We start from the raw sequence: 25,782 nt of genomic DNA, 5'->3' as shown, positions 1-25,782 counted from the left end.
AAGGTTTGTCTATCTTGTTGATTTTCTCAAAGAATCAAGTCTTTGTTTCATTCTTTGTATTGCCTCTTTGTTTCTATTTTATTGATTTCAGTTCTCAGTTTATTTCTTGCAGTTTACTCCTCTGGGTGTTAAACTTACTGTGTCTCAATGTGTGGTCAATTTTGGAGAAACTTCCATGAGGTGCTGAGAAGAATGTATATTCTTTTGTTTCCATGAAATGTTCTGTAAATATCTGTTAGGTCTATATGATTTATAACATGTTAGCTTCTGAAATACTCTGTTTAGATTTTGTCTGGATGACATGTCCATTGTTGAGAGTGGGGTAGTGAAGTCTCCCACTATCAGTGTGTGAGGGTCAATATGTGATTTAAGATGTAGTAGTGTTTGTTTTATAAGCTTGTGTACCCTTGTGTTGGGACATTGTAGAAAAAAGTTTCTCTCCCACCTGCCTTTTCCCAAATACCCAGCAGCCGCTTCCCAAATAATTGACTCAGAGGCTAATATTATTTATAAATGCTCAGCCAGTAGCTCAAGCTTATTACTAACTAGCTCTTATACTTAAGTTAACCCATAATTCTTACCTATGTTTAGCCACATGACTTGGTACTGTTTCTCAGTCCAACATTCTCATCTTGCTTCCTTTGCATCTGGCTGGCAACTCCTGAATCTGCCCTTCCTCTTCCCAGAATTCTCCTAGTCTGTTCACCCCGCCTATACTTCCTGCCTGGCTACTGGCTAATTAGCATTTTTTAAACCAATTGAGTGACAAATCTTTACAGTGTACAAGAGCATTATTCCACAGCAGGGCATAGATATTAAGAAGGAACATCACTGTTCTATTTTTCTTAGAAAAATAAATGTCAGTACACCAGATAAGGTATTCACAAGTCAAATTCAGGTGGGTGAAACTCCTGGCTGGTAGGTCTCAGATGGTTTAAGAAAGCAGGCTGAGGCCATACCCCCACACTGCATGGACTGAGAACAGGTAAGGCTCCATCTCCAAACTGGGAAGACCAGTTCTCTAGACCTTAGGCCCCAGGGGCACATTCCGTGGCCCTTCCTCCCAGCCAGTGCAGCCCCAAAGACTGGGTAGCAGATTCTTCCTCCACCCCTCTCACCAATCCAACCATCCTCTGCAGCACCAGTGACCACCAGATCCATAAGCCCACCCTGAACCGATTAGGAACAGGTAAGGCCCTAATCTCTGGACTGGGCAGACCAGGACTCTAGACCCTAGGCGCTGGGGGTACATCTCATGCCTCTCCCCTCAGCCAGTGGAGCCCCAGGGACTGGGCAGCTGCCTCCTCCCCACCCCCCTTGCCAAGCCAACCATCCCCTACAGTACCAGTGACCATCAGAGCCATATGTGCACCCTGCACTGATTGGGAACAGTGACCACCAGAGCTATAAGCCCCTCCTGGACCAGTTAGGAAGAACAACAACCACAGGAGCCAGAGGTCTCACCTGGACCAATTGGAAGAAGAATGACCTAGAGCCCCACCTGTTCAGATTAAAGGAAGAAATGGGTAGATGGGAGTGTAAGAACAGATTAAACAACATAAAGAGCAATACGGTACCACCAGAACCTAGTGATCCTACAACAGCAAGACCTGAATATCCCAAAGGAGATGACCCAGAAGAAAATGACCTTAAAAACAACTTATGAAGATGACAGAAGACCTAAAAGAGGAAATGAAAAATTCCCTTAAAGAAATGGAGGAAAAGACAAACAAAAAATTTGAGGAAATCAAGAAATCTCTTAAAGAAAGTCGAGAAACCCAAGAAAAAAACATCAAAGAGATGAAAGAAACAGTTCAAGACATGAAAATTGAAATGGAAGCAATAAAGAAAACACAAACTGAAGGAATTAAGAAAAAAGAAAAATCCGAGCAAACAAACAGTAACTACAGAGGCAAGCATACCAACAGAATATGAGAAATGGAAGAGAGAACCTCAGGCGTTGAGGATTCTATAGAGGAAATAGATTCATGGTCAAAGAAAATGATAAACCCATCAAATTTTTAACACAAAACATGCAAGAAATCTGGGATACCATAAAAAGACCAAACCTAAGAATAATAGGGATAGAAGGAGAAGAACCCCAGCTCAAAGGCACAGAAAATGTATTTGACAAAATTATAGAAGAAAACTTTCCCAACCTAAAGAAAGACTTGCCTATGGAGGTACAAGAAGCATACAGAACACCAAATAGACTGGACCACAAAAAGTCCTCTTGTCACATAACAGTCAAAATATTAACATACAGAATAAAGAAAGAATATTAAGAGCAGTAAAGGAAGAAGATCAAATAACATATAAAGGCAGACCTATCAGAATTATACCTGACTTCTCAATGGAAACTATGAAAGCCAGGAGGTCCTGGACAGACATTCTGCAGATACTAAGAAACCATGGATAACAACCAAGACTACTATATCCAGCAAACTTTCAATCATTGCAGATGGAGAAAACAAAATATTTCATGACAAAACCAGATTTAAACATTACCTATCCACAAATCTAGCCATACAGAAAATACTAGAAGGAAAATTCCAACCCAAGGAAGCTAGCTGCAACCACCAAAACACAGGCAACAGATAACCTCGCATCAACAAATCCCAAAGAAGGGAAACACACACACTGCCACCAAAAAAAAGAGGAATTAACAAACACTGGTCACTAATATCCCTTAATATCAATGGACTCAATTCGCCTATAAAATGACACAGGCTAACAGAATGGATACAAAAACAGGATCCATCCTTCTGCTGCATACAAGAAACACACCTCAACTTCAAAGACAGATATTACCTCCGAGTAAAGGGTTGGGGAAAAAACTTTCCAATCAAATAGACCCAAGAAAAAAGCTGGTGTAGCTATCCTAATATCTAACAAAATAGACTTCAAACTAAAATCAATCAAAAGAGATTCAGAAGGCATTTCATATTCACCACAGGAAAAATCATTCAAGAGGAAGTCTCAATTCTGAGCATTTATGCCCCAAATACAAAGGCACCTACATTTGTAAAAGAAACATTACTAAAGCTCAAATCACACATCAAACCCCACACACTAATAGTGGGAGACTTCGACACCCCACTTTCACCACTGGACAGATCTGCCAGACAGAAACTTAACAGAGAAATAAGGGAACTAATAGATGTTATGACTCAAATGGACCTAACAGACATCTATATAACATTTCACCCAAACACAGAAAAACAGACATTCTTTTCAGCACCCCATGGAACCTTCTCCAAAACTGACATATACTCAGTAACAAAAAAAATATCAAAAGATATTAAAAATTTTGTGGAGTAGAGGTTTTTGAAGTATGATCTGATGATTCTCTGGATTTCCTCAATGTCTGTTGTTATGTCCCCCTTTTCATTTCTGATTTTGTTGATTTGGATGCTCTCTCTCTGTCTTTTGGTTAGTTTGGATAAGGGCTTGTCTATCTTGTTGATTTTCTCAAAGAACCAACTCTTTGTTTCATTAATTTTTTGTATTGTTCTCTTTGTTTCTATTTTATTAATTTCAGCTCTCACTTTGATAATTTCCTAGTGTCTATTTTTCCTGGGAGACTTTGCTTCTTCTTGTTCTAGAGCTTTCAGGTGTGCTGTTAAGTCACTAGTGTGAGATTTCTCCAACTTCTTTATGTGGGCATTTAGTGCTATGAATTTCCCTCTTAGCACTGCTTTCATAGTGTCCCATAATTTGGGTATGTGGTGTCTTCATTTTCATTGAAAATCCAGAGAATCATTAGATCATACTCCAAAAGACTGCACTACACAAAATTGGAAAATACAAAAGACATAGATAATTTTTTGTATATGTACTACATACCAAAATTAAATCAAGATCAGATAAACAATGTGAATAGACCAATAACCCCAAAGGAAATAGAAGCAGTCATCAAAAGTCTCCCAACCAAAAAAAAAGCACAGGCCAGATGGTTTCAGTGCAGAATTCTACCAGAATTTCAAAGAAGAGCTAATACCAATACTCCTGAAATTGTTCTGAACAATAGAACAGAAGGAACATTGTCAAACTCCCTTTACAAGGCTACAGTTACCCTGATCCCCAAACCACATAAAGATGCAACTAGGAAAGAGAAATACAGACCAATCTCCCTCATGAACTTTGATGCAAAAACACTCAATAAAATACTAGCAAACTGAATCCAGGAACACATAAAAAAAATCATCCACCATGATCAGGTAGGCTTCATCCCAGGGATGCAGGCATGGTTCAACATATGAAAATCTGTCATTGTAATCCATCATATAAACAAACTAAAAGAAAAAAAACCCACATGATCATCTCATTAGATGCTGGAAAAGCCTTTGACAAAATTCAACACCCCTTCATGATAAAGGTCTTGGAGAGATCAGGAATACAAGGAACATACCTAAACATAATAAAGATAATATACAGCAAATCAACAGCCAACATCAAACTAAATGGTGAGAATCTCAAAGTGATCCACTAATATCAGGAACAAGACAAAGCTGTCCACTCTCCCCATACTTATTGAACACAGTACTTGAAGTTCTAGCTAGAGCAGTAAGACAACAAAAGGAGATAAATGGGATACAAATTGGAAAAGAAGAAATCAAATTTTTGCTATTTGCAGATGATATGATAGTCTACATAAGTGACCACAAAAATTTCACCAGGGAACTCCTACACCTGATAAAAACCTTCAGTAATATGGCAGGATACAAGATTAACTAAAAAAATTAGTAGCCCTCCTATATACAAATGATAAATGAGCTGAGAAAGAAATTAGAGAAACATTACTCTTTACAATAGCCACAAATAACAAAATATCCTGGGGTAGCTCTAACAAACAAGTGAAAGACCTGTATGACAAGAACTTTAAATCTTTGAAGAAAGAAATTGAAGAAGATATCAGAAAATGGAAAGATCTCCCATGTTTGTGGATAGGCAGGATCAACATAGTAAAAATGGCAGTCTTACCAAAAGCAATCTACAGATTTGATGCAATCTCCATCAAAATCCCGATGCAATTCTTCACAGACATTGAAAGAACAATACTCAACTTCATATGGAAAAACAAAAAAACCCAGGATAGCCAAAACAATCTTATACAATAAAGGAACTTCCGGAGGCATCACCAAACCTGACTTCAGGCTCTACTATAGAGCTATAATAATAAAAACAGCTTGGTATTGGAATAAAAACAGACACAGTGACCAATGGAATTGCATTGAAGACCCTGACATTAACCCATACACCTATGAACACCTGATTTGGAAAATGAAAGCATCTTCAACGAATGGTACTGGCATAATTGGATATCTACATGTAGAAGAATGCAAATAGATCCATATCTATCACCATGCACAAAATTCAAGTCCAAATGGATCAAAGACCTCAACATAAATCTAGTTACACTTAATCTCATAGAAGAGAAAATGGGAAATAGTCTTGAACGCATTGGCACAGGAGACAACTTTCTAAATATAACACCAGTAGCATAGACACTGAGAGTAACAATTAATAAATGGGACTTCTTGAAATTGAGAAGCTTCTGTAAGGCAAAGGACACTGTCAATAAGACAAAAAGGCACCCTACAGAATAGGAAAAGATCTTCACCAACACCACATTAGATAGAGGGCTGATCTCTAAAATATATGAAGAACTCAAGAAACTAGACAGCAAAATATCAAATAATCCAATTAAAAAATTTGCTATAGAGCTAAACAGAGAATTCTCAGCAGAAGAATCTCAAAGGGCAGAAAGACGTTTAAGGAAATGTTCAACATCTTTAGCCATCAGGGAAACGCAAATCAAAATGACTCTGGGATACCATATTATGTCTGTCAGAATGGCTAAGATAAAAAATACAGACAACAGCTTATGCTGGAGAAGATGTGGAGAAAGGGGAACACTCTTCCACTGCTGGTGGGAATGCAATCTTGTACAGCCACTCTGGAAATCAGTATGGTGGTATCTCAGAAAACTGGGAATTCACCTACCTCAAGACCCAGCAATACCACTCCTGGGCATATACCCAAAAGTTGCTCAACCACACCACAAGGACATTTGTTCAACCATGTTCATAGCAGTATTGTTTGTAATAGTCAGAACCCGGAAACAACCTAGATGCCATTCAACAGAAGAATGGATAAAGAAAATGTGGTACATTTACACAATGGAGTATTATGCAGCAGTAAAAAACAATATCATCATGAAATTTGTAGGCAAATGGATGGAACTAGAAAAATTCATCCTGAGTGAGCAGACCCAGAAAGACAAACTTATGTACTTACTCATAAGTTAGAAGCAAAGTTAGAAGCAAGTTAGAAGCAAAGCAAAGGATAACTGGGCTACAATCCACAACCCCAGAGAAGCTAGAGGAGGACACTAAGAGGGACACACATGGATTGTCCCAGGGAGGGGAAAGGGTTAAGATCTTCTGGGTAAACTGGCAGGAGGAGTAGAGGGGAAGAGATGGGATTGGGAACATCAGGGTCAAGATGGCTGAGTTGGGGGAGAGATGGGGAGGGAGAGCAGTGAAAGAGATATCTTGACAGAGTGAACCATTAAGGGGAAAACCCTGCAGCTAGGGAAAACACCAGGAACTCACAAGATTGTCCCCAGCTAAGACTCACAGAAATGGTGGAGAGGGTGCTTGAAGTAGTCTTCCCCTGCACTTGGATTGGTGTCGACCGTAATTGTCATCACAGAACCTACATCCAGTGACTGATCAGAACAGATGCAGAGACCCACAGCCAATCACTTGGCCAAGATCCTGGAGTTCAGTAGAGGAGAGGGAGGGAGGATTATAAAAGCAAGGGGGTTCAGAATCATGATGGGAAAAACCACAGAGATAGCTGACCCAAGCTAGTGGGAGCTCATGGACTCTGGACTGACAGTTGGAGAGCCTGCATGGGACCAAACTAGGCCCTCTGAATGTGGATGAAAGTTGCATGGCTTGATGTGTTTGTGGGTTCCCTGGCAATGGGACCAGGACTTATTTCGGGTACAAGAACTGGATTTTTGGAGCCCATTCCCTATGGTGCAATTACTAGCTAAGTCTTATACTTAAATTAACCCATATTTCTATATATGCTTTGCCATGTGGCTAATGGTTTGTTACCTCATTTTCTACACATCCTGCTTGCTCTGCAGCTAGCTGGTATCTCCTTTGACTTCACCCTTCTTCTCCCTATCATTCTCAATTTGGCTTTCCAGCCTAACTTTATCCTATTCAGCTATTGGCCAGTCAGCTTATTTATTTAATGACAACACAGTGTAAAGAAATATTCCATAGCAGCTATGCCTCCTTCCTCCCTTTTATAATGGTAATTTATCCATATCATTTTATTTTAGAAGTATACGAGTCAATTTCTGATTGTCTAAGGTCTCATGGTTGAAAACCTGCCCTGAGTCCCAAAAGAGTTTGGACTACTGAACAAAGTTCGGGCTAATAAAGACTATGGAAAATTTTATAGATGCCATGAGTTTCTTTTTCTCTATGAAATGGCTTTCATTCTATGGGCACAAAGTATGGAGTATCCTTATGTGAAATGGGGTATAATGGGTAAATATTTTTGCATCCAACTTATTGTGAGTTTGAACCCAGTTATTTAGTAAATAAATCAAGGAAAGCAACTTGGACAACCTGTCCTCCGGTCTCCATACCACTTTTTCCATCAGAGCACACTGGAAATGCCTGGCCATTTGTCATATTTACAAACAGAAAGACAGGAGATGCCCACTTCCCAGTGTACAGCATAACCTCCCCACTCTATGAAAAGGGCACACAGTCAGCAGAGCCAACAATAAAGAAGTCCAGCTCTGCCCACATTAGACCTGAGTACATAGTGGACTCTACACAGAAGTGTGGTTACTTTTCTTTTACGTGGCAGCTTCCTCACAAACCTTCTTTCATTGGTATTTGTTGTGTTTATTTTGCACATTGCATTTCACCAGTACTTTTGTTTACTATACCTTATTGGCCAAATCTGAACACATGATCATGACCTTCAGAGTTTAGGATGTGAAAACGGTTAACAAAAGGAACATTATAGACAGATATAGGAGGAAGTAAGATTAGACACACCTAGAGAACCATGTTTATGCTTTATTTAGAGCAAACTGATGAGTACTTGAGTTTTGTGTGTGAATAGGAATTTCTTCAAGGAGCCTTCTGACAGATGTTGCAAATGCAGGGGCCCTTACTTCAGGCCTCTTGAGTGGTCACTATGGAAGCACGCTGGGCCTTCTTCCAACTCTGTAGTTGCAAAACGCTTATCTCAGAAAGAAAGATAACTGCACTGAAAAGTGAGATGGCAGCTGTCAGAACCCCTAATGGCAGCACAGTAGTGCAGTATTTGGTTATCAGTGCTTCTTCGCTAACAGGAAAGTATGATGGAAAGTCGAGAGTGGTTTGGCCATAATGATCTACAAAGTGGTTCCAGCTGACGGAAACCAATGTGAACAGGCTGCTAACACACAAAACTGAGGCAGAAACATTGTAGCAGTATGTTGCCATCTCCACAAATGGGTCTTTCATGCAGCTGATCTTAATAGCAACTACACCAAAAATCAGAACCACAGGCTTCATCAAAATGGCCCACACTATCAGGGTCTGTGCAATCTGAAACTCAGATGAACTGGTCCTGGTGGAATCGGTAGTGGTGTACACCAGCATCTTGGTTACAGTCTCTGATTCATTAAGCTCTTGAGGGAAATAAGCCTCCCAGAGTCCAAAGGACACAAATTGCAAAATGTTGTTGTCGAATCTCCACGGGCGCCAGCATTGGCTGCTTGCAATGATTATTTCAAACACCAAAGCTAATAGGCTGCTAAGGAGGGCACTCAGCTTGAAGATGCACCCTTTTCCACTGAAAAATCTGAAGATAAGATTGAACAAGGATATAGTCAAGCCAGGAACCCAAGAGAAGTTGGGAAAACAAAATGAGTCATACTTTATGGAGAACTAAACCCTCATACCTTGTCTATGCTGTCTTGTAGTTGTATTTAAGTAGTGTGTCTATGTATTAGGGATCATCATACTACGAGTAAGAGTGTAAGATGCCCCAAATTCCACAAATATAGCAGAAGCTCCCTCTGTAAGAAGTTTTGCTTAGCAATTTCACTGTATCTGTCAAATGCTGAAATGTGTATATTTGTTAACTGAGAACTTTAATGCTTGAAGTTAAGTCAAAATGAGTTTGCAATATTATATGTAAGGTGATGCTTATTTCCACTATGTTTGCAATACATAAAAAATGATAAATAACTTAAATGGTAGCAATAAGCAGAGGTATTGCTTAGAATAATTTCACTTCTAAAATATGATTGTGGAATATTACAAACACTGAACTTACTTATACTGTCTGCTGAAAGAACAAAGGAAAATGACAAATGTTTAACATGGTATATGCATGTATATCAAAATTTCATACTTGAATTGTGTATATTTCACTGTATGTGTACATGTGTGTGTGCTAGTATATGTGTGATTGCAGAACATGTGGGGAGCCAGGTGGCAGCGGTGTATACCTTTAATCCCAGCACTCAGGAGGCAGAGGCAAGCAGATCACTATGAGTGAGTTTGATGCAAGTCTGGTCTACAGAGTGAGTGCCAGGACAGCCACGACTGTCTCACAGAGAAAACCTGTTTCAAAAAAAAAAAAAAAAAGAAAGAAAAAGAAAAAGAAAGAAAAAGAAAAAGATCATGTGGGAAAACTCAAATTCTTTCTTTTTTTCCCAGAAAACTAAAATCTATTTGTAAAACATGAGGATTCATAGATGTTTCAAGCATTTCCCAAAACTTTCCCAAAGGTCCTTTTCTGAAAAATTTCTTCATTTAATTGAAATGCATAAAGCATCTTGTCTATATTGTGTTTACACCTATCTTCTTCAGCACCAATTGAGACTCCACATTTACTATACACCAACTTATTTAGATCACTTCTTTGAAGGTAGTATTAATGCTTATGAAAAACTATGGCTCAAGGAGTGTCACCATGTCTTTCAATAGAAAAAGTCGGTTAAGGCCTCTAGACAATGACATTGCCATTTCCCATGCACAATGTTTGGGGGACCTACAAACTGGATCTCCTTACCAGGAAATCTGTACCAGCTAGCCTGTGCTCCACAGACTCTGTGGAATGTGCTTCTTAATTGGAAGGAGGCAGTTGCTGTACTACTTGGGAAGTTACACCTGCAAGATGGGTTTTCAGTTGACAGTGGCTTGTGTAATACCACGCCCTTATTCCTTGCCAAGGCAGATCTGAAGCTGTTGAGAGCAGGAGCAGTGAATTTTGAAGCACAAATGGAAACAGAGTGGAGAATGATGTTGTGCAAGGCAAATGAGCTAGCCTGGCTGGATGTAGTTTTGCCCATGTCTGAATCCCATGGAGTAGATGCATGTGTTTCAGAAAGATCCTACTTGAAAATCTCAATGGCTTATTTAAGTTTTTACCTTTGCATATCAAGGGTGAGAAGAACCATTTTGTATATGCGAAGATTATAAATATCTTCCAAACAACAGGAAATGGTGACCAGACAGGGAGTCACACAAGAGGCGAATCACCTTCAGTAAAAGAAATTCTATTAGACAGATATTTCAGCTCACAGCAGTGTTCCACCAACCAAATCCTGTTTCACCCAAACCTTTCCATTCCTCTCCTCTGTTTTGCTTAGTTGGAGCCTCTTTTATACACTTCTGGGGTATTAGCATATTTTACATTATCGTCCCTCCAATGAGATCCACACAATCATTATTCCCATTTTGTAGACAGAATAACAACATAGAGAGGCTAATTCACATACTGAACTTCAGGAAACTACACAGGTATAATGGTTAGTTAGTGCCAGCTTGAGAGCCTTCATAGACATGCAAGTATTCCCAGCACTTATAATATGCAGCAGGATTTACTCACATGGAAATGGTGTCAAAAATAGCTGAAACATATGTCAGTGGCCTCTTTGACACTCTATGTCATGAAATTGAAACTTACTAATAGAAACTATGTAGAAAATATAAAATACTTGCCTATTTTTTTCTTTTATGAGGCTCAAATATTAGTGACTGCCCAGGGTAAGAGAGTGACTTGAAAAATTCTTATGTTTCCATAGTTACCAGAGATGTCACATTATGAGCAATGAACCAGAATCAAGACATATATTCTTAAAGGACCAGAATAGTTAATACCCATCTCATATCTGAGAAAAATTAAAAGTATAATTAATTAATTCCATTGATTAATTTAAAAACTTTTATCATACAATATAATTTGATCATTATTTCCCATTTTAATACCTTTTTAAATCCCAGCCTTGATGCAGAAGGGAGGGTCTATGTCTAGCCCCAACATGGTATAACCGCCTGTGTTGACTACCCAAGGAAGAACTTACTCTCTATGAAGAGGGGATGGAGGTGGGATGGGGGGTATGTGGAGGGAGTGGGAGAAGAGGAGGGAGGGGTTGGTATGTAAAAAGAAAGAAAATTTTTTAAAATAAAAATTTATAAAAAAAAAGAATAATGTAGAAGTAACCAACTGTCTTATTAAATAAGAAACACAGAACCAATGCAAAGAAGAAAGCCAAGAGGTCAGAGCTAAGAGCTAAACCCTTACCCTTCCTCCTGCAGTGGTCCTACCTCTCCAAACCAGAGTTACTTCCTGTGTTAAAGTCTTTATATAGAGTTTCTGTTCTGCCTTCTCATTGGTTGTAAGCACAACCACATGACCGCCTCGTCACGGCCTGTCTGTATAGACCTCCAGGTTTTCTATGATTGGTATTGAGATTAAAGGCATGTGTATCCAATACTGGCTGTATCCCTGAACACACAGAGACTTACCTAGCTCTGCCTACCAAGTACTGGGATTACAAGTGTACGCCACTGGCTGGAGAGATGGCTCAGTGGTTAAGAGCACTAGCTGCACTTCCAGAGGACCTGGGTTCAATTCCCAGCACTCACCTGCCAGCTCACAACTGTCTGTAACTCCAGTTCCAGGGGACCTGACACCCTCACCCAGACACATATGCAGGCAAAACACTAATACACATACAAGAAGAAAATCATTTAAAAAAAAAAAGCTATAAAAATAGCCGGGCGGTGGTGGCGCACGCCTTTAATCCCAGCACTTGGGAGGCAGAGCTAGGTGGATCTCTGTGAGTTCGAGGCCAGCCTGGTCTACCAAGTGAGTTCCAGGAAAGGTGCAAAGCTACACAGAGAAACCCTGTCTCGAAAAACCAAAAAAAAAAAAAAAAGTGTATGCCACCATTGCCCTGCTTTCTTATGGCTTGCTAATAGCTCTGACCCCCGGGCAACTTTATTTATTAACATACAAATACCATTTTAATACAAATAAAATATCACCATAGAATAAGCCATGTAGAAATGGGAAATATATGGGGAGCCTGGATCCTATATAGTGTTGTATTGACTTTAAATTTTTTGATTGCTGATGAGCCAACAATAGCTGCTGGGAGACATTGGATTATAACAACTACTAAATTAAACCAGGCTATATATTTTTTAAAATTCAGCAATATAGGACCCAGTGCCAGTGCCTGGATGCCTCCCAAACAGATCAGGCCAATCAACTGTCTCACCCACTCAGAGGGCCTGATCCAGTTGGTGACCCCTCAGCCATTGGTTCATATTTCATGTGTTTCCGTTTGTTTGACTATTTGTCTCTGTGCTTTATCCGACCTTGGTCTCAACAATTCTCTCTCATATAAACCCTCCTCATTCTCGCTAATTGGACTCCCAGAGATCCACCTGGGGCCTAGTCATGATCTCTGCATCCAGATCCCTCAGTAGTTGGATGAGGTTTCTAGCACGACAATTAGGGTGGGTCCTGTGCTCATTGCATGAGTCGGCTGTTTGAAACCTGGGGCCTATGCAGGGTCGCTTGGCTCGGCCTGGGAGGAGGGGACTGGACCTACCTGGACTGAGTCCACCAGGTTGATCTCAGTCTGTGGGGAAGGCTTTGCCCTGGAGGAGATTGGAAGGGGAGGCGGGCTGGGGGGAAGGTGAGGGGGGCGGGAGGGGGGAGAACAAGGGAATCTGTGCCTGTATGTAGAACTTAATTGTATTGCAAAATAAAAATTAAAAAAAAAATTCAGCAATATAGAAAAAGTACAAAATGTTCCAGCTTAGTGAAGTTTATTCCAACAACTAACAATTAATTAATTGGTAACAACAATTAAATGCAGGGTTTAATGTCAGAAAATAAATCAACTACACCACACTAACAGACTAAAGAAATATCCCTTAACAGGAAGATTCTACCAATGGGCATATAAAAAATGGTCAACATCACTAAGTACAGAAGATATGCACATTGAAATGATCATGAGATGTCACATCACATTTGCTACAAATGTTACTATCAAAAATAAGGGGTGACAGGAGTAGCAAAGTATGTGAGAAAAGGGGACCCTTCCACACCATTGGTAGGAATGCAAATAGGTACAATATTTATGAAAATTAGGAGAGAATTTCCTCAAATAATTGAGCTTAGAACTAACCATATGACCAAACAACTTCACTAGTGAGTATCCAAAGGGAATTAGTCAGCAGCTTTGACAGATATCTGCATGTCCAGGTTCATTGAAGTGCTTCTCAGAATACTCAAGATATGGACTCAACCCCAGTGTCCACTCACAGACAAATGGATAATGTGACAGATATATAAATGGAACTCTATTTGACATTAAAAATAAAATAAAATCCCTATCATTTGCACAATGATGAACCTGGAGGGCATTGTGTGAAAATTTTAAAACTAGAGAGGGTCTGGGGAGCAGGAGGAGGTGATGCTGAAAAGACAAAATCTTCATTAAAAGAAGTTCAAGAGATCTGTTCTATTCATGGAGACTGCAGCTACAAGGAACATACTATATTTTGAAAGTTGCTGAAGGAAGTTAATTGCTCTTTTCACACACAAAATATTGTTTGTGGGGTAATGCATATGTTAACTAGCTCCAATAAATTATGTGGGATGACTCATCCCTAACAGGCTTGAGGGCCATCTGGCCCAAAACAGTAAAAAAAAAATATACCTTTTGAGAGCCAAACTGGGTCTGCCCAAGGGCCTTAGCAACAGCAGCTGAAACAAGATCTGGAGATGACCTGGCCCAATGAGAGGCAGCCATGTCACACCAGAGTGGGGTGGAGGGTATATAATGCTTGCCTCTTCCTGAGCTTGTTGTTTTGACATTCTCCCAGAGTCTGTGTGGTTTGACTCTGTGCCTACTTGCCCCCCTCCCCCAAAGGCAACAACAGCACAGGACCCTGCCACAAAATTATTGTATACAATGTATACATATTTCACAATGTCATCCTATATACCATCAATCTAGATATTATTTTTCTGTTGCTATGATTAAAGCGCCAATGTTAGGATCTTGCTCTCACTCCAGCTGCACTCTGGCACATGTGTCTAGTGTCTTACGTCATCAGGTGGCAAAGGCGACTATGTAGTCATGCAATCCCTGCCTTAAAAAGCTGGATGCGTATCCCCACCCCTCTCTCTGTGCTCTCTTTCTGTGTTTACTCTCTGCTCTGCTCCCTCCCCCAGGCCTGGCTCTCCCTCCTTTCTTTTCCCCACCTTTCCCTTCTAATAAAGCTCTTTCTAATTCTGGTAGTTGTGACTTTTCTGCCAGTAATCAGCGCCACCAACCAGCGCCATTTTACCATCATTTGGTGCCATGAACTTGGATAGGAAATTCTGCACACTCAGCATCTGGGGCTGAATGTCAGAAGCCTAACCCAGGACCTGCGACTGCCTGGCAACTGCCAGATCCACTTTTTTCATTTTCCCAGCTGCTGGACCCACACCCCATTTGCACACCACACTCGTCACTGCTGCGTCCTCCACCTCCACTGCAGGTGTGATTGGTGAGTCCCAATAGCTGCAGCCTGAGCTATTTCATTCGCGTGGGACCCCTGGGGGAGTCCTTGGCTGCGTACCATAACACATTCTATCTTGACGAAGTATAGGATGCTGTCCGGCCCCCAGAGGGGGTCTTGTGGGTATGTACGCCCCAGCCCTTACCCCTACCATGACAATGGTTTGGCTAACCTGTGCTGTTAATGCCAATTCAAAGACTGCCTATTCTCAGGGATGCTTGAGATAGGAGCCTGTGATCCCCGTTATTTTAATTTTTTATTTTTCTCTCTCAGCTGCAGCCATGGGACATAGGGGTGGATACCAGTAAATTTAACCACATAATGGCTTCACAGGAACTTCTGCCAGTGAATGGGCAAATTAAAAGAGTTACCTTATCCCCAAGCTTTCTACTGAAGCTCTGAATCCTTCTCCCTCCCCCTACGGCCCCCTGCCACATGCAACCACTTCTGTCTATCTGACTTCTGCTTTCTGCTTTCTGCTTTCCAGTATTGTGGAGTGGGCCGCTTCTGCTGACTCTCACCCTAACTCACCTTAACTCCTCCTACTCTTTTTCAAGCTGCCGTGAGAGGCACAGATGGGTCTGTAAGTAGGCTAGGATCCATGCAAATAAGTTTACAGTAATCAGGATGGCTCTTAAACCAGAGATCAGTTTATAGCCTGCCTCCTGGCATGTCTTCCAAAAGCTGTCCTCAAGCCAGCAAACATCAAGGAAAAAAATTCAAGACACGGAGTAAAATCCATCTCTTGTCCCTAAGACCTCCCTGACATGGGACTAAAACTTAAGCATCTGGAGAGCAAGGCTCCTGACCCCACAGGTGAAAGTGTCATCTGTAGAATTCAGGGTGTACCAGGGAAGAGATAAAAAAAGGCCTGAGAACAAAATTGCCAAGTGCTGGCACACACTGGCTTCTGAAAGCTGTTGGGTCCCTGTTTTAAGTGAGGAAAGAAGGCCATGCAGGCTAGTGAGTGCCCTGCCAGGCCATCAATTGAGCCTTGTTAAAAGTGCCACCTAGAAATACAACCAGTCAGCTGGCTGCCCCCTGGCACCAAGATGGCATGGGAACATCAAGCTAAGACCTCCAGTAGACCTAGGTTTGGTCACAGGCTCTCAGGGAACCCAGAACACAGCATGGAAGTGATCCGTTTCTTTCCTTCTGGACACCAGAGCCACTAACCTAGTCCTGGGAGTTTTGGGGTCTCACCTTCCCTCATTTCCCTATTGTCGGGGTAGGGAGGACAGCCTTACTCACCTCACCAGATTTAATTGCACTTTCAGAGTTACTTAATGGGAAAAGATTTTCCAGCTAAGGTAGGAGCTTTCATTTCATTGCTCCCTCCATGTGCCTCACTCCTGACCTGTTAGAAGCACTTCTCCTCTTTATACACACAGACAGGGCCCTGATCTCTGCCTTGTCCCTAATTCCAAAGAAATAAGTTCTTATGCACCACGAGATTTTCTCTTCCCAGTTCCCTCTCCTAACTCACTGCTCAGCTGTACAGGACCACCACAGAACTGGAGTCCAGAGATCAAGTAAGAAACTGTAACAGCTAAAAGGTATTTACACCTCCAGACCCAAAAGTGTCCGGGCTCTGCAAAAACAAACTTTAGTATAATCACCCATTACTGATAAATGCCTTCAACAATTGATCACCTGTCTCCTGGATGCTAAATTAATAAAGGAAACAGGCACCTTAAAATAATCTGTCTCTGATAAAGCTTAACATGTTCCAATCTCTCTGTCTCTCCCATGAACACTAACCAATATAAGCAGAGTACTAAACACCACAAATTGTCACTAATCTTCTCATGGCTGCTTCTTAACATGTTCAAAAATTTTTCCCAAGCTCCAGAAACCAGCTTAAATCCATCTGGACAGGTCAGATCTACTTCAGGATTTTCCTATCTCACCAGCATCCTGCCAGATACAAAAGCAGCCAGAGTGCCAAGCCAAGAGGAATGGACGGCTCCAGGGCAGCAGGACAGCCCATTATCCCAGAACACCTGTCTACCTCAGAAGGCCCCCTTCCCTATTCCCCTTAAGAGTCAACTGATGCCCACCAAGTCAGCTGGAAGCAGTTTTTCTGGGAGAAAAGATGCCCGTATTCCTATTCATTTGCTTTTTTTTTTTTTTTTTTGGTTTTTTGAGACAGGGTTTCTTTGTGTAGCTTTGCGCCTTTTCCTGGAACTCACTTGGTAGCCCAGGCTGGCCTCGAACTCGCAGAGATCCGCCTGGCTCTGTCTCCCGAGTGCTGGGATTAAAGGCGTGCACCACCACCGCCTGGCCATTTGCTTTTTTATAATAAGAAAAAAGTTTGGAATGTTAGGATCCTGCTCTCACTTCAGCTGCACTCTGGCACATGCACAGCTTGGGGTCTGGTGTCTTACGTCATCAGGGGGCACGGGTGACTACATACCCACTGCACCCACCACATGGTCATGCAATCCCCACCTTAAAAAGCTGGATGCGGATCCCCACCCCTCTCTCTGCGCTCTCTGCTCTTTGTTCTCTCTCTGTTCCCTGCTCTGCTCTGCTCCCTCCCCCACCAGGCCTGGCTCCCCTCATATCCCCTATTTCTTTCTAATAAAACTCTTTATAACTCTGGTAGTCATGGCTGTGGCCCATGACTTTTCCGCTGGCAACCAGCGCCAGCAACCAGTGCTGTTTTACCATCAACCAAGACCAAGGTAACTTATAGAAGGAGGGGTTTATTTGGGCTTATAGTTCCAGTAGAATAAGTGTCCATTATCATCATGGTAGGAAAGTGTGGCAGCAGGCAGACAAGGTGGTAGGTTAGCTAAGCGCTCATTCCATAAGTGAGAAGTAAAGAGAGTGAACTGGGAATGGTGCTTTGAAACCTCAAAGCCCAGCACTAGTGACATACTTCTTCCAGCAAAGCCACATATCCTAAACTTACCCAAATTGCACTACTAACTGGGGATGAAGTACCCAAACATCTGAGCCTATGAGAGCATTCTCACCACAATATGTATAAAGTTTAGTTGCAAATTAAAAGAAATGAAAGAGCCAGGTGTGTAGTCCCAACACTTGGGGGCAGAAGCAGGACTGTAAGTTTGAGTCTACCTTAGGCTACATAGTAAGGCTATTCCTAAATGAAATAAATGAATAAAATAAATAAAAATGAGGGGCTGGAGAGATGACCCATCAGTTAATAGCACTTGGTGCTCTTGCAGAGGACCCAAGTTTGGATCCCAGCTCCACCATCTAGGTCGGACAGCTCACAATGGCCTTGGGGGCTAGCTTTAGGAATATAATCTAATGGTTTTTAGCAAGGCAGAGGGAATTGGGGAGAGAAAGGCAAGGCCTGTTTGAGATGGCTACAATGCCTTCAAGCATCATGACTCTCACAAGTCAGATTTTTTTTTAACCCTGGCTGTCCTGGAATTCAGTCTTTTTTTTTTAATTAAAAGATTTTTCTATTCATTTTACATATCAAACACAGATTCCTCTGTCCTCCCTCCTCCCACCCCCAGCCTTCCCCTCCAGCACCCCCCCCATTCCCACCTCTTCCAAGGCAAGGTCTCCCCTGGGGATTCAGCAAAGCCTGGTATATTCAGTTGAGGCAGGTCCAATCCCCTCTTCCCTGCACCAAGGCTGCGCAAAGTGTCTCACCATAGGCACTAGGTTCCAAAAAGCCGGCTCGTGCACTAAGGACAGGTCCTGGTCTCACTGCCTGTGGGCCCCTAAACAGTTCAAGCTGAGCAACTGTCTCACTTATCCAGAGGGCAATGGTCAAGAGGGTGCCTGAGCTGACCTACTCTGGTGATCGGATGGCCAAACACCCTAACTGTCATGATAGAACTCCCATCCAGTGACTGATGGAAGCAGATGCAGAGATCCACAGTCAAGCCCCAGGTGGAGCTCCAGTAGTCCAATTGATGAGAGAGAGGAGGGATTATATGAGCAAAAGATATCAAGACCATGATTGGAAAAATCACAGGGACAAATAGCCAAACTAGTGGAAACACATGAACTGTAAACCAATATCTGAGGAGCCCCCATGGTACTGGACTAGGCCCTCTGGATAACTGGAACTCACTCACGTTTGTCTTGAACTCACAGAGATCCGCCTGCCTCTGCCTCCCAAGTATTGGGATTAAGGCATGCACCATCATGCTTGGCACAAACCAGATCTTAATATCTTGGATTCTCACCTATAAATGAGAGATGGAGTGATTTCTACTTGACAAGAATTGGCTTTATTTGTCAAGGGATTAAAATCATGCCTGGCATTCAGAAAGTGCTTAATAAGTGTGAGTTACTGTTATACTAACAAAGCAGGGACAATGGTGCCAGTGGTAACACTAGTGAAAGTGAAGGTAATGATACTTTTGCTTTGCCATACATAATATCTTTGCTTTGAGGTTCACTTACATGAAGCTCTATTATTTATTTTTTCAATTTATTATTGTTATTTTTGTGATTCTTGGGGTTCAAGCCCAGAGTCCCACACATGCTGGACAAGCAATGTACCACTGACTAAGGTCCTCTGTACATTTTTTACAGGGTCTCCCTACATACCCAGGCTTCCCTCAAACTTATCATGCTTCTGCTTCAGTTCCTGGGCTTTTGTTTTTTGGTTTGTGTCCACTAGCCACACTTTTCCCCAAATAGAAAAGCTGGGCTGCTGGCGGCTGCTACTTTGGATTTGAGTGGAAACAAGTACAGGTCAACACCTGCAAAGCCAGGGATCCTAGATAGCAATGCAGATTGGGGCACAGCTGTGTCAATCTCTGGCTCCTGGTAATTTTCTTCCCCTCACTCCAGGCAGCACCACTGATGTAGGTTTCCCAATGAAGTAACCAGGAATGACAGAAGACTCTGGAGCAGAGGTTCTCAACCTGTGTGTAGCGTATCAGATATCCTACATATCAGATATTTCTGTTACAATTCATAACAGTAGCAAAATTACAGCTATGAAGTGGCAACGAAAATAATTTTATGGTGGAGGTCACCACAACATGAGGTTGAAGGGTTGCAGCATTAGGAAGGTTGAGAACCACTGCTCTAGAGACCAAACCCTTTTCTGGAAGAGAGAAAGAGGGGACCTCAGAAACGGAGCCATTTAAACTGGCAGAGTCTCCTGGAGTCACGGTGGCACCGAAACCCCACAGCTATACCTGTCCAGAACCCACACCCCCACAGGTGACTCACGCAGACCGTGCACCCAACCTGACAAGCCTTCAGGGTAGGGGTCACCGGGCAGGCAAACTCCAAGGTCGCTTTACCTTAGTGATGACCAAGGCCAGGCTCGAGGCCGCTGTTCAGGGTGAAGCCCCAGGGGGCGCCGCAGCTCAGTATCGCTTCAGCGGCCCACGGCGGCGTTAGGTGCCTGCAAAGGTCTATCTATACTCTTGCGCTCTGGGAGCACAGCTGCTCACCACTGCCAACCCAAGGGGGCAGGGCGTGTTTGCCGGTGGGGGCGGGGCGCTCGGGTGGGTGGGGCAGTCGCGCGTGCCCTGGGGTTTCGCTACTTCTAGCGAGCGCACTTGTGAGATGTATTTGGGTGCTCCGTGGACAGGCTGCAAAGGGCTAGCTCCGGGACCAGCGAAACCTTTGGGAGTTCTCCGTGGACTCATGCAAAGTTCTGACTGTTAACTTCTGCCAAGCCCTGGCGTGCAGGGAGGCTATTGGCTAGTCAGCTGAGGTCCGGGAGGCTGAGCACAATAGGTGAGCAGGGAGGCAGTATTTGTGTTCAGAGAAGCCTAGGTGGAGCGGTGGGGTGGTCCTCAGTTCCGGTGGAAAGGATTCCGGACCTATTCAGTTGCGGGCCTTCCCACCCTCTTACAATTTCTCTCACGTGGTGCTAGCAAGTTTAAGGAACAATATCTTCTTGTTTCTTCAGCGAGCCTTTCTTTCCATTCAGTCCCTGTCTTAGGCTTTCATAGAATTATACCACAAATTCTTTTTAAAAATAATTTATTATTTTATGTGTCTTGTGTGTGTGTAAGTGTTTTGCCTGCATGTATGTCTGTGTGAGGGTGTCAGATCTTAGAGTTACAGAATGTTGTGAGCTGCCATGTGTTGCTGGGATTTGAAATCAGGTCTTCAGGAAGAACAGCCAGTGCTCTTTAACCTCTGAGCCATCTCTTTAGACCCACATCACAGGTTCTTAATGTCTGCCCCCGCATTTACAACTCCTTCAAAGACTAAGTGATGGTCTTTAATAAAAATTCTTGTTTTTTTTAATACAGGGTTTCATGTAACCTAGGGTGGTCTCTATCTATAATAGAGTTGGACAGTTGCAGCAGAGACTGCATGACCTCGAAAGACTACAATCTGTACCATCCCCTTGCTATGTAGGCCTGGCTGGCCTGGAACTCACAGAGGTCTGACTGTCTTTGCGTTCAGAGTGCTGGGATTAAAGACATGGGCCACCATGTCTGGCTCCACTGTCTCCTTTAAGGAAAACTTTTCCAGCCCCTGAGATAGACCACAGAAGTGCCTCGAGGGTGAGACCCTTGTGTTACATAGTTGGTCAACTCTGAATCCTAGACCAAGGACAGAACAGGGAAACCAAAAAACACTTTGGGGGTTTCATTACACTTAGGTCCATTACAGATAGGCCCTTAGACTATGAAGAGAGAAGTAACTTTTGCACATGTTGTATATCAGCACCTTCCAGTCCTGAGATTCACGGGTTTCCTTTTCAGCCTGTGCCTCCAACAGTGCTTCCTCAATGTGTACTAAGGGCTGAAGAAAAGGGTGCTTTCTGCCCATACACTAACCACACACCACAAGCCAAGTGTCAGGTTTCCTGTGGGCTTCCTATTTGCTGCTCTGAGCCACTTGAATGCTTGTGGAGCACTCAAGTCTCTGAGCTCATTCTCCATGACCAAAGATTAGTAAATAGATAAGCATATACATTAGTCAAACTTTATGGTTTGATTTGACAGTCTGGTGACTCCACAGCATTTAATCACACAACCACCCAACACCCCCTGCCCCCACCAAACTCATTTCACTGAATGACATACTGCAAAATGAAACATTAGGTAAGGGTTGAACAAGGTTTTGAAATATATTGTAAGTGTACATATGTACCTATCCTAATTGTTCCCTGAAACACACTCACACACTCATGTGCACACTCCCTTGCAAACAGTTATAGTCAATGAGGCATCAAATTTAACCATCTGCAGCCCACCTCAGTATCTAAAAATCAGACTGTGTTGCTTTAAGATGGTGGGGTGAGAAGGTGCATTTTTCTAGTCTTACAGCTTACAGATTCTGTAGGGGCAGAGGCACAAATCTCCAGCTACCTTCTTGGGAAATAATCTGAACTTGCTGGGTTTGATTCTCAACTTTACCACCTTGGTGACCTTGTCTCACCTCTAGTGCTTCTTATGTAAAATATGGATCAAAGGTGGAACTAAGGGAAGGAATAGGAAGTTAAGTAAGAAGATGCAAATTCAGTCCTCAACGTTGCTTTCTCGTGGAAGGGAGCCCTACAATGGTGTCAACATCTTAGGACTCATCTGTCCCTCTCCTTTCCCCTTGTCTTTGATTTTTTACTCTCTTCTCATGTTGCACCTTTTAGCTCACGAACTCATTACTGAGGTATCATTTCTCAATGCATAGATTCTTGTTTTTAAGAGATTCATGATGCTCATGCTTTATCAGCTGAAGTCACTGTCCAACAACAAGTAAAAACCAATGGTTTGGGGGTTTCAAGTCTACATTTAAAACCCATTCCTTGTATGGTATATTTATTTGCAGAGCTATGGAATTCCCCAGGGAGCAGAGAAATGGGTTAAATGTTAAGGTATAAACCACTACAATACATGGCATACTTCTGAAGCTTTGCAGCTGGACCTTAGCATTTTATGTACTCCATAAGGTTAAACTAATCAAACAGAATGCAGGATTCAAGGCAAAAAATGCTGCCTGTACTCGTGCATGTCATCTTTGCATCCCATTAACATTTCACTCCATCAGATGACAGGAACTCAGTCTGGGAGTATTTACATAGACACCTAGCCTGAGATTCTAAGCCACTACCTCCAAAGGCACACAGTTGTCCTGTCCTATCAGACAACTGTGAACAGTGGCTGTGATAGATGTACTCCACAGAAGTTTCTGGATGGCAGGTGGAAGCCAGCAGCAACTTGTGCATTCCAATAAGCACTCTACTACTGAGGTATCTGCCTCCAGGCCTTCTACCTGGCTGTGATTGAGTGAATGCCTTATGCTGTGAGCTGCCCAATATGGCAAGGGGTTAAGAGTAACCTCTTAGTAGAGAATGTAGCTCAGTGGTGGAGTGTTAGCCTTGAATATAGAAGTTTGAGTATAGATGTTTCCTCAATGATGATATGATACCTTTCAACTTCAGTAACAGATTTAATATTTGAGAACTTGAATATATCAGGACATTATTTTGAATTGGACTGTACTTATTGGGTGTGTTTGTATTGTTGAGGTTGAAACATAAGGTTGGAACATATGCTAGGGGAGTGCTTTCCTACTGATCCACCTGCCTATATTAACCTATCTTTCAATTGAACCATTATTTCCAGCATTCAGAATTTTAGTTAAAAATTTATTTTTATTATTTACTGTGTGTGTGCACATAGATGTGCCATGGTGTGTGACTGTGGATGTCAGTGAACAACTTTGTGAAGTCAATTCTTTGCTTTCACCTGTATGTAGGTTCTGGGTATTGAACTCAGGTTTGTTGTAAGTATTGTACCCACTGAGCCATCTGTGCCCTTATTTTTTTCTCTTATGAAAGAAAACAGGTTTGTTGGGTACATTGCAAGAGACAGTGAGCTGGCCAGTAACAAGAGCCCTACCCACCTCCATTATTTAGGATTTTAAAAGACAAAAATGTCTTTTAACTTTATGTTGACTGCCTATCAAATTTGTCTATTTTTCAATACTTCTTTGAAGAGTTAATTTTGTTTATATTTTATATAACATTCTAAATAAAGACATGTTGGTAGGTATGTGTATGTTTTCCAGCATGATAGTACAGGCCTGTAATCCCAGAACTCAGGAGGCTGTGAATTCCAAGCTAGCCTGGGCAAGACACTTTCTCCAAGTGTCTGTATGTGTTTTACAGCATTGTAGATTGAACATAGGAACATACACATGCTAGGAAGTGTTCTTCCACTGAGCACTATCTCTAACCCATTACCCATTTTCATAAGAGTAAAGCCAAAACTATAAAAAAGAGAGAATTTAACTCAAATTCTTAATTGATCTCAAAAAATCATTACTTCATTTAGAGTATGAGAAAATTTTAATAGAATAATCCTTGGGCCAGTGAATTGGCTCAGTGAGTAAAGATGCTTGTTGCTAGGCCTGGTGACCTTAGTTTGGTTCCCAGAATCCACGTGGTGACTCCTGAGACTTTTACCCTGACCTCCTCAGTCAGGTTGTGGCGAAAAACAGTCCAAATGATTCAGCAGATGTCCAGTGGCACAGAAGAACTCCAAAAGACAAATCCAGTTACCAAATTGCCAAGATGCTTTGGAAAGAACAGCTCAAAGGGGCTCACTAACCAAAAGGAAAGCAAAGCGTGAAGTGCCAAAGGTACTGAGAATCCAAAACAGAGCCTAAGTACTTGCTTCTCTGCTTTATCCAATACAGAGAGCAGCTGATGGCAGCTGAATGGGGAAGAAGAGAAAACACAAGTGATTATTGAAGCTGTGTGGGACCATTCAATCATTCACCTCTATTTGGAGTAAACTTGCTCTCAGTGGCTGACACCCCAAATATGTCTTTTCTCTTGGCCATGACTTGCTAAAATTGTTACTGGAGTTGTTAAGGTCAAAGCTTGGACCCTGGCAGCTCTAACAATCCAGGCTTGGCCACCTGTCCTTAATAGCCCAATTCAAGAGACGAGTAATAGTAAAAAGCAGACAGGGCATTTACTTAATGTGAGCAAATTGAGAGGAGGAACAAACGAGTCCAAACAGCTGTTCTGAGACCATCATCAGGGACCTGACATGAGCTTTAAGTTTATTTTTTTAAACTAAATTTGTTTATTGAAAAATTTAAAACCACTCATCAATTAGAATTAGGAAATTTGGTAGCTTCAGTCATAATATCAATTTAAAAACATGTACATACATTTTATTAGAAAAATATTGGTATCTTGATCATGTAAGTCTTTCATTGTAAGACTTCTCATCTGCTATGATTTGAATGTCGCAGATCCCCCATTGCTTATGTATTTGAAAATAGTCCAGATGGTCTTGCTCTTTGGTACCTTTGGGTCAGAGGCATATGTGGTAGAGGCTACTGGGGACTAACTAGCCTTTGAGCAATAAAGCCAGGCCCTGCTTCCAGTCCCATTCTCTGCTTCCTGGTTGGCCACTAACTATTATGCGACCTGCTACAATATTCATCCACAAACAAGGACTAAACCATGCCCATCACCATGTGTTCCCGCCCATGATGGTCAAACCCTTGAGTCTAAACAAGTCCTTCCTCTCCTAAGGTGCTGCTGCTAAATATCTTGCTGCAATAGCAAGAGAAGAAACTAACACAAGAAAAACATGGTCTAACTCAGAGCTTGTTTTTAATCTTTTGAGAAAGAGTTCTTCCTATATGAGAAACTTTAACATTTACCAGACTGTTTCATAGAATTTACTTATTGTTTAATGTACTATTATTTTCTTTCATATTTTACACATAATTACTGGTTTAAAGGCCAATCCTTCATATGTTTGTCATATAGAGAGAAACCTTGCTAATCTCATTAGTTCTAATAAATTTAGTATTTTTTAAATTGACACTTAAAATTGTATAAGCCTTTGGTGTGCTAGTCTTTCATTTTTCTAAGAATCTCTACACTTCAATTAAAATTGATTTTTTGTAGTTATTTAACTTTGTTTTAGTTTTAACT

The 25,782-nt window shown here is 41.8% G+C and overlaps 2 protein-coding genes across 2 annotated transcripts in view; one reads left to right on the top strand and one right to left on the bottom strand.

The window, feature by feature from the left end:
• The window catches only part of LOC131898808 (uncharacterized), a 398,643-nt gene that overhangs the window by 321,874 nt on the left and 50,987 nt on the right, over positions 1-25,782 (top strand). The gene's annotated exons all lie outside the window — the stretch shown is intronic.
• Positions 8,098-10,573, bottom strand: LOC131898809 (uncharacterized). Its single transcript, XM_059250009.1, has 2 exons — positions 10,467-10,573; positions 8,098-8,889 (listed from the first exon to the last, which is right to left on the bottom strand). Exons 1-2 carry the CDS (start codon positions 10,493-10,495, stop codon positions 8,217-8,219), a joined length of 702 nt encoding a protein of 233 aa, XP_059105992.1. The 5' UTR covers positions 10,496-10,573; the 3' UTR covers positions 8,098-8,216.

Source organism: Peromyscus eremicus, chromosome X (genome assembly GCF_949786415.1).
Source record: "Peromyscus eremicus chromosome X, PerEre_H2_v1, whole genome shotgun sequence".
Lineage (NCBI taxonomy): Eukaryota > Metazoa > Chordata > Mammalia > Rodentia > Cricetidae > Peromyscus > Peromyscus eremicus.
Note: the sequence above shows the minus strand (reverse complement) of the source record. Positions and strands in the feature narration are given on the sequence as shown.

Excerpts from the sequence above, each read along its gene's own strand:
- LOC131898809 (XM_059250009.1), bottom strand. The coding sequence starts at position 10,495 with ATGGTTCTTCTCACCCTTGATATGCAAAG. Across the intron at positions 8,890-10,466 it reads CTCACCCTTGATATGCAAAG|ATTTTTCAGTGGAAAAGGGT; the intron begins GTAAAAACTTAA and ends TCTTATCTTCAG.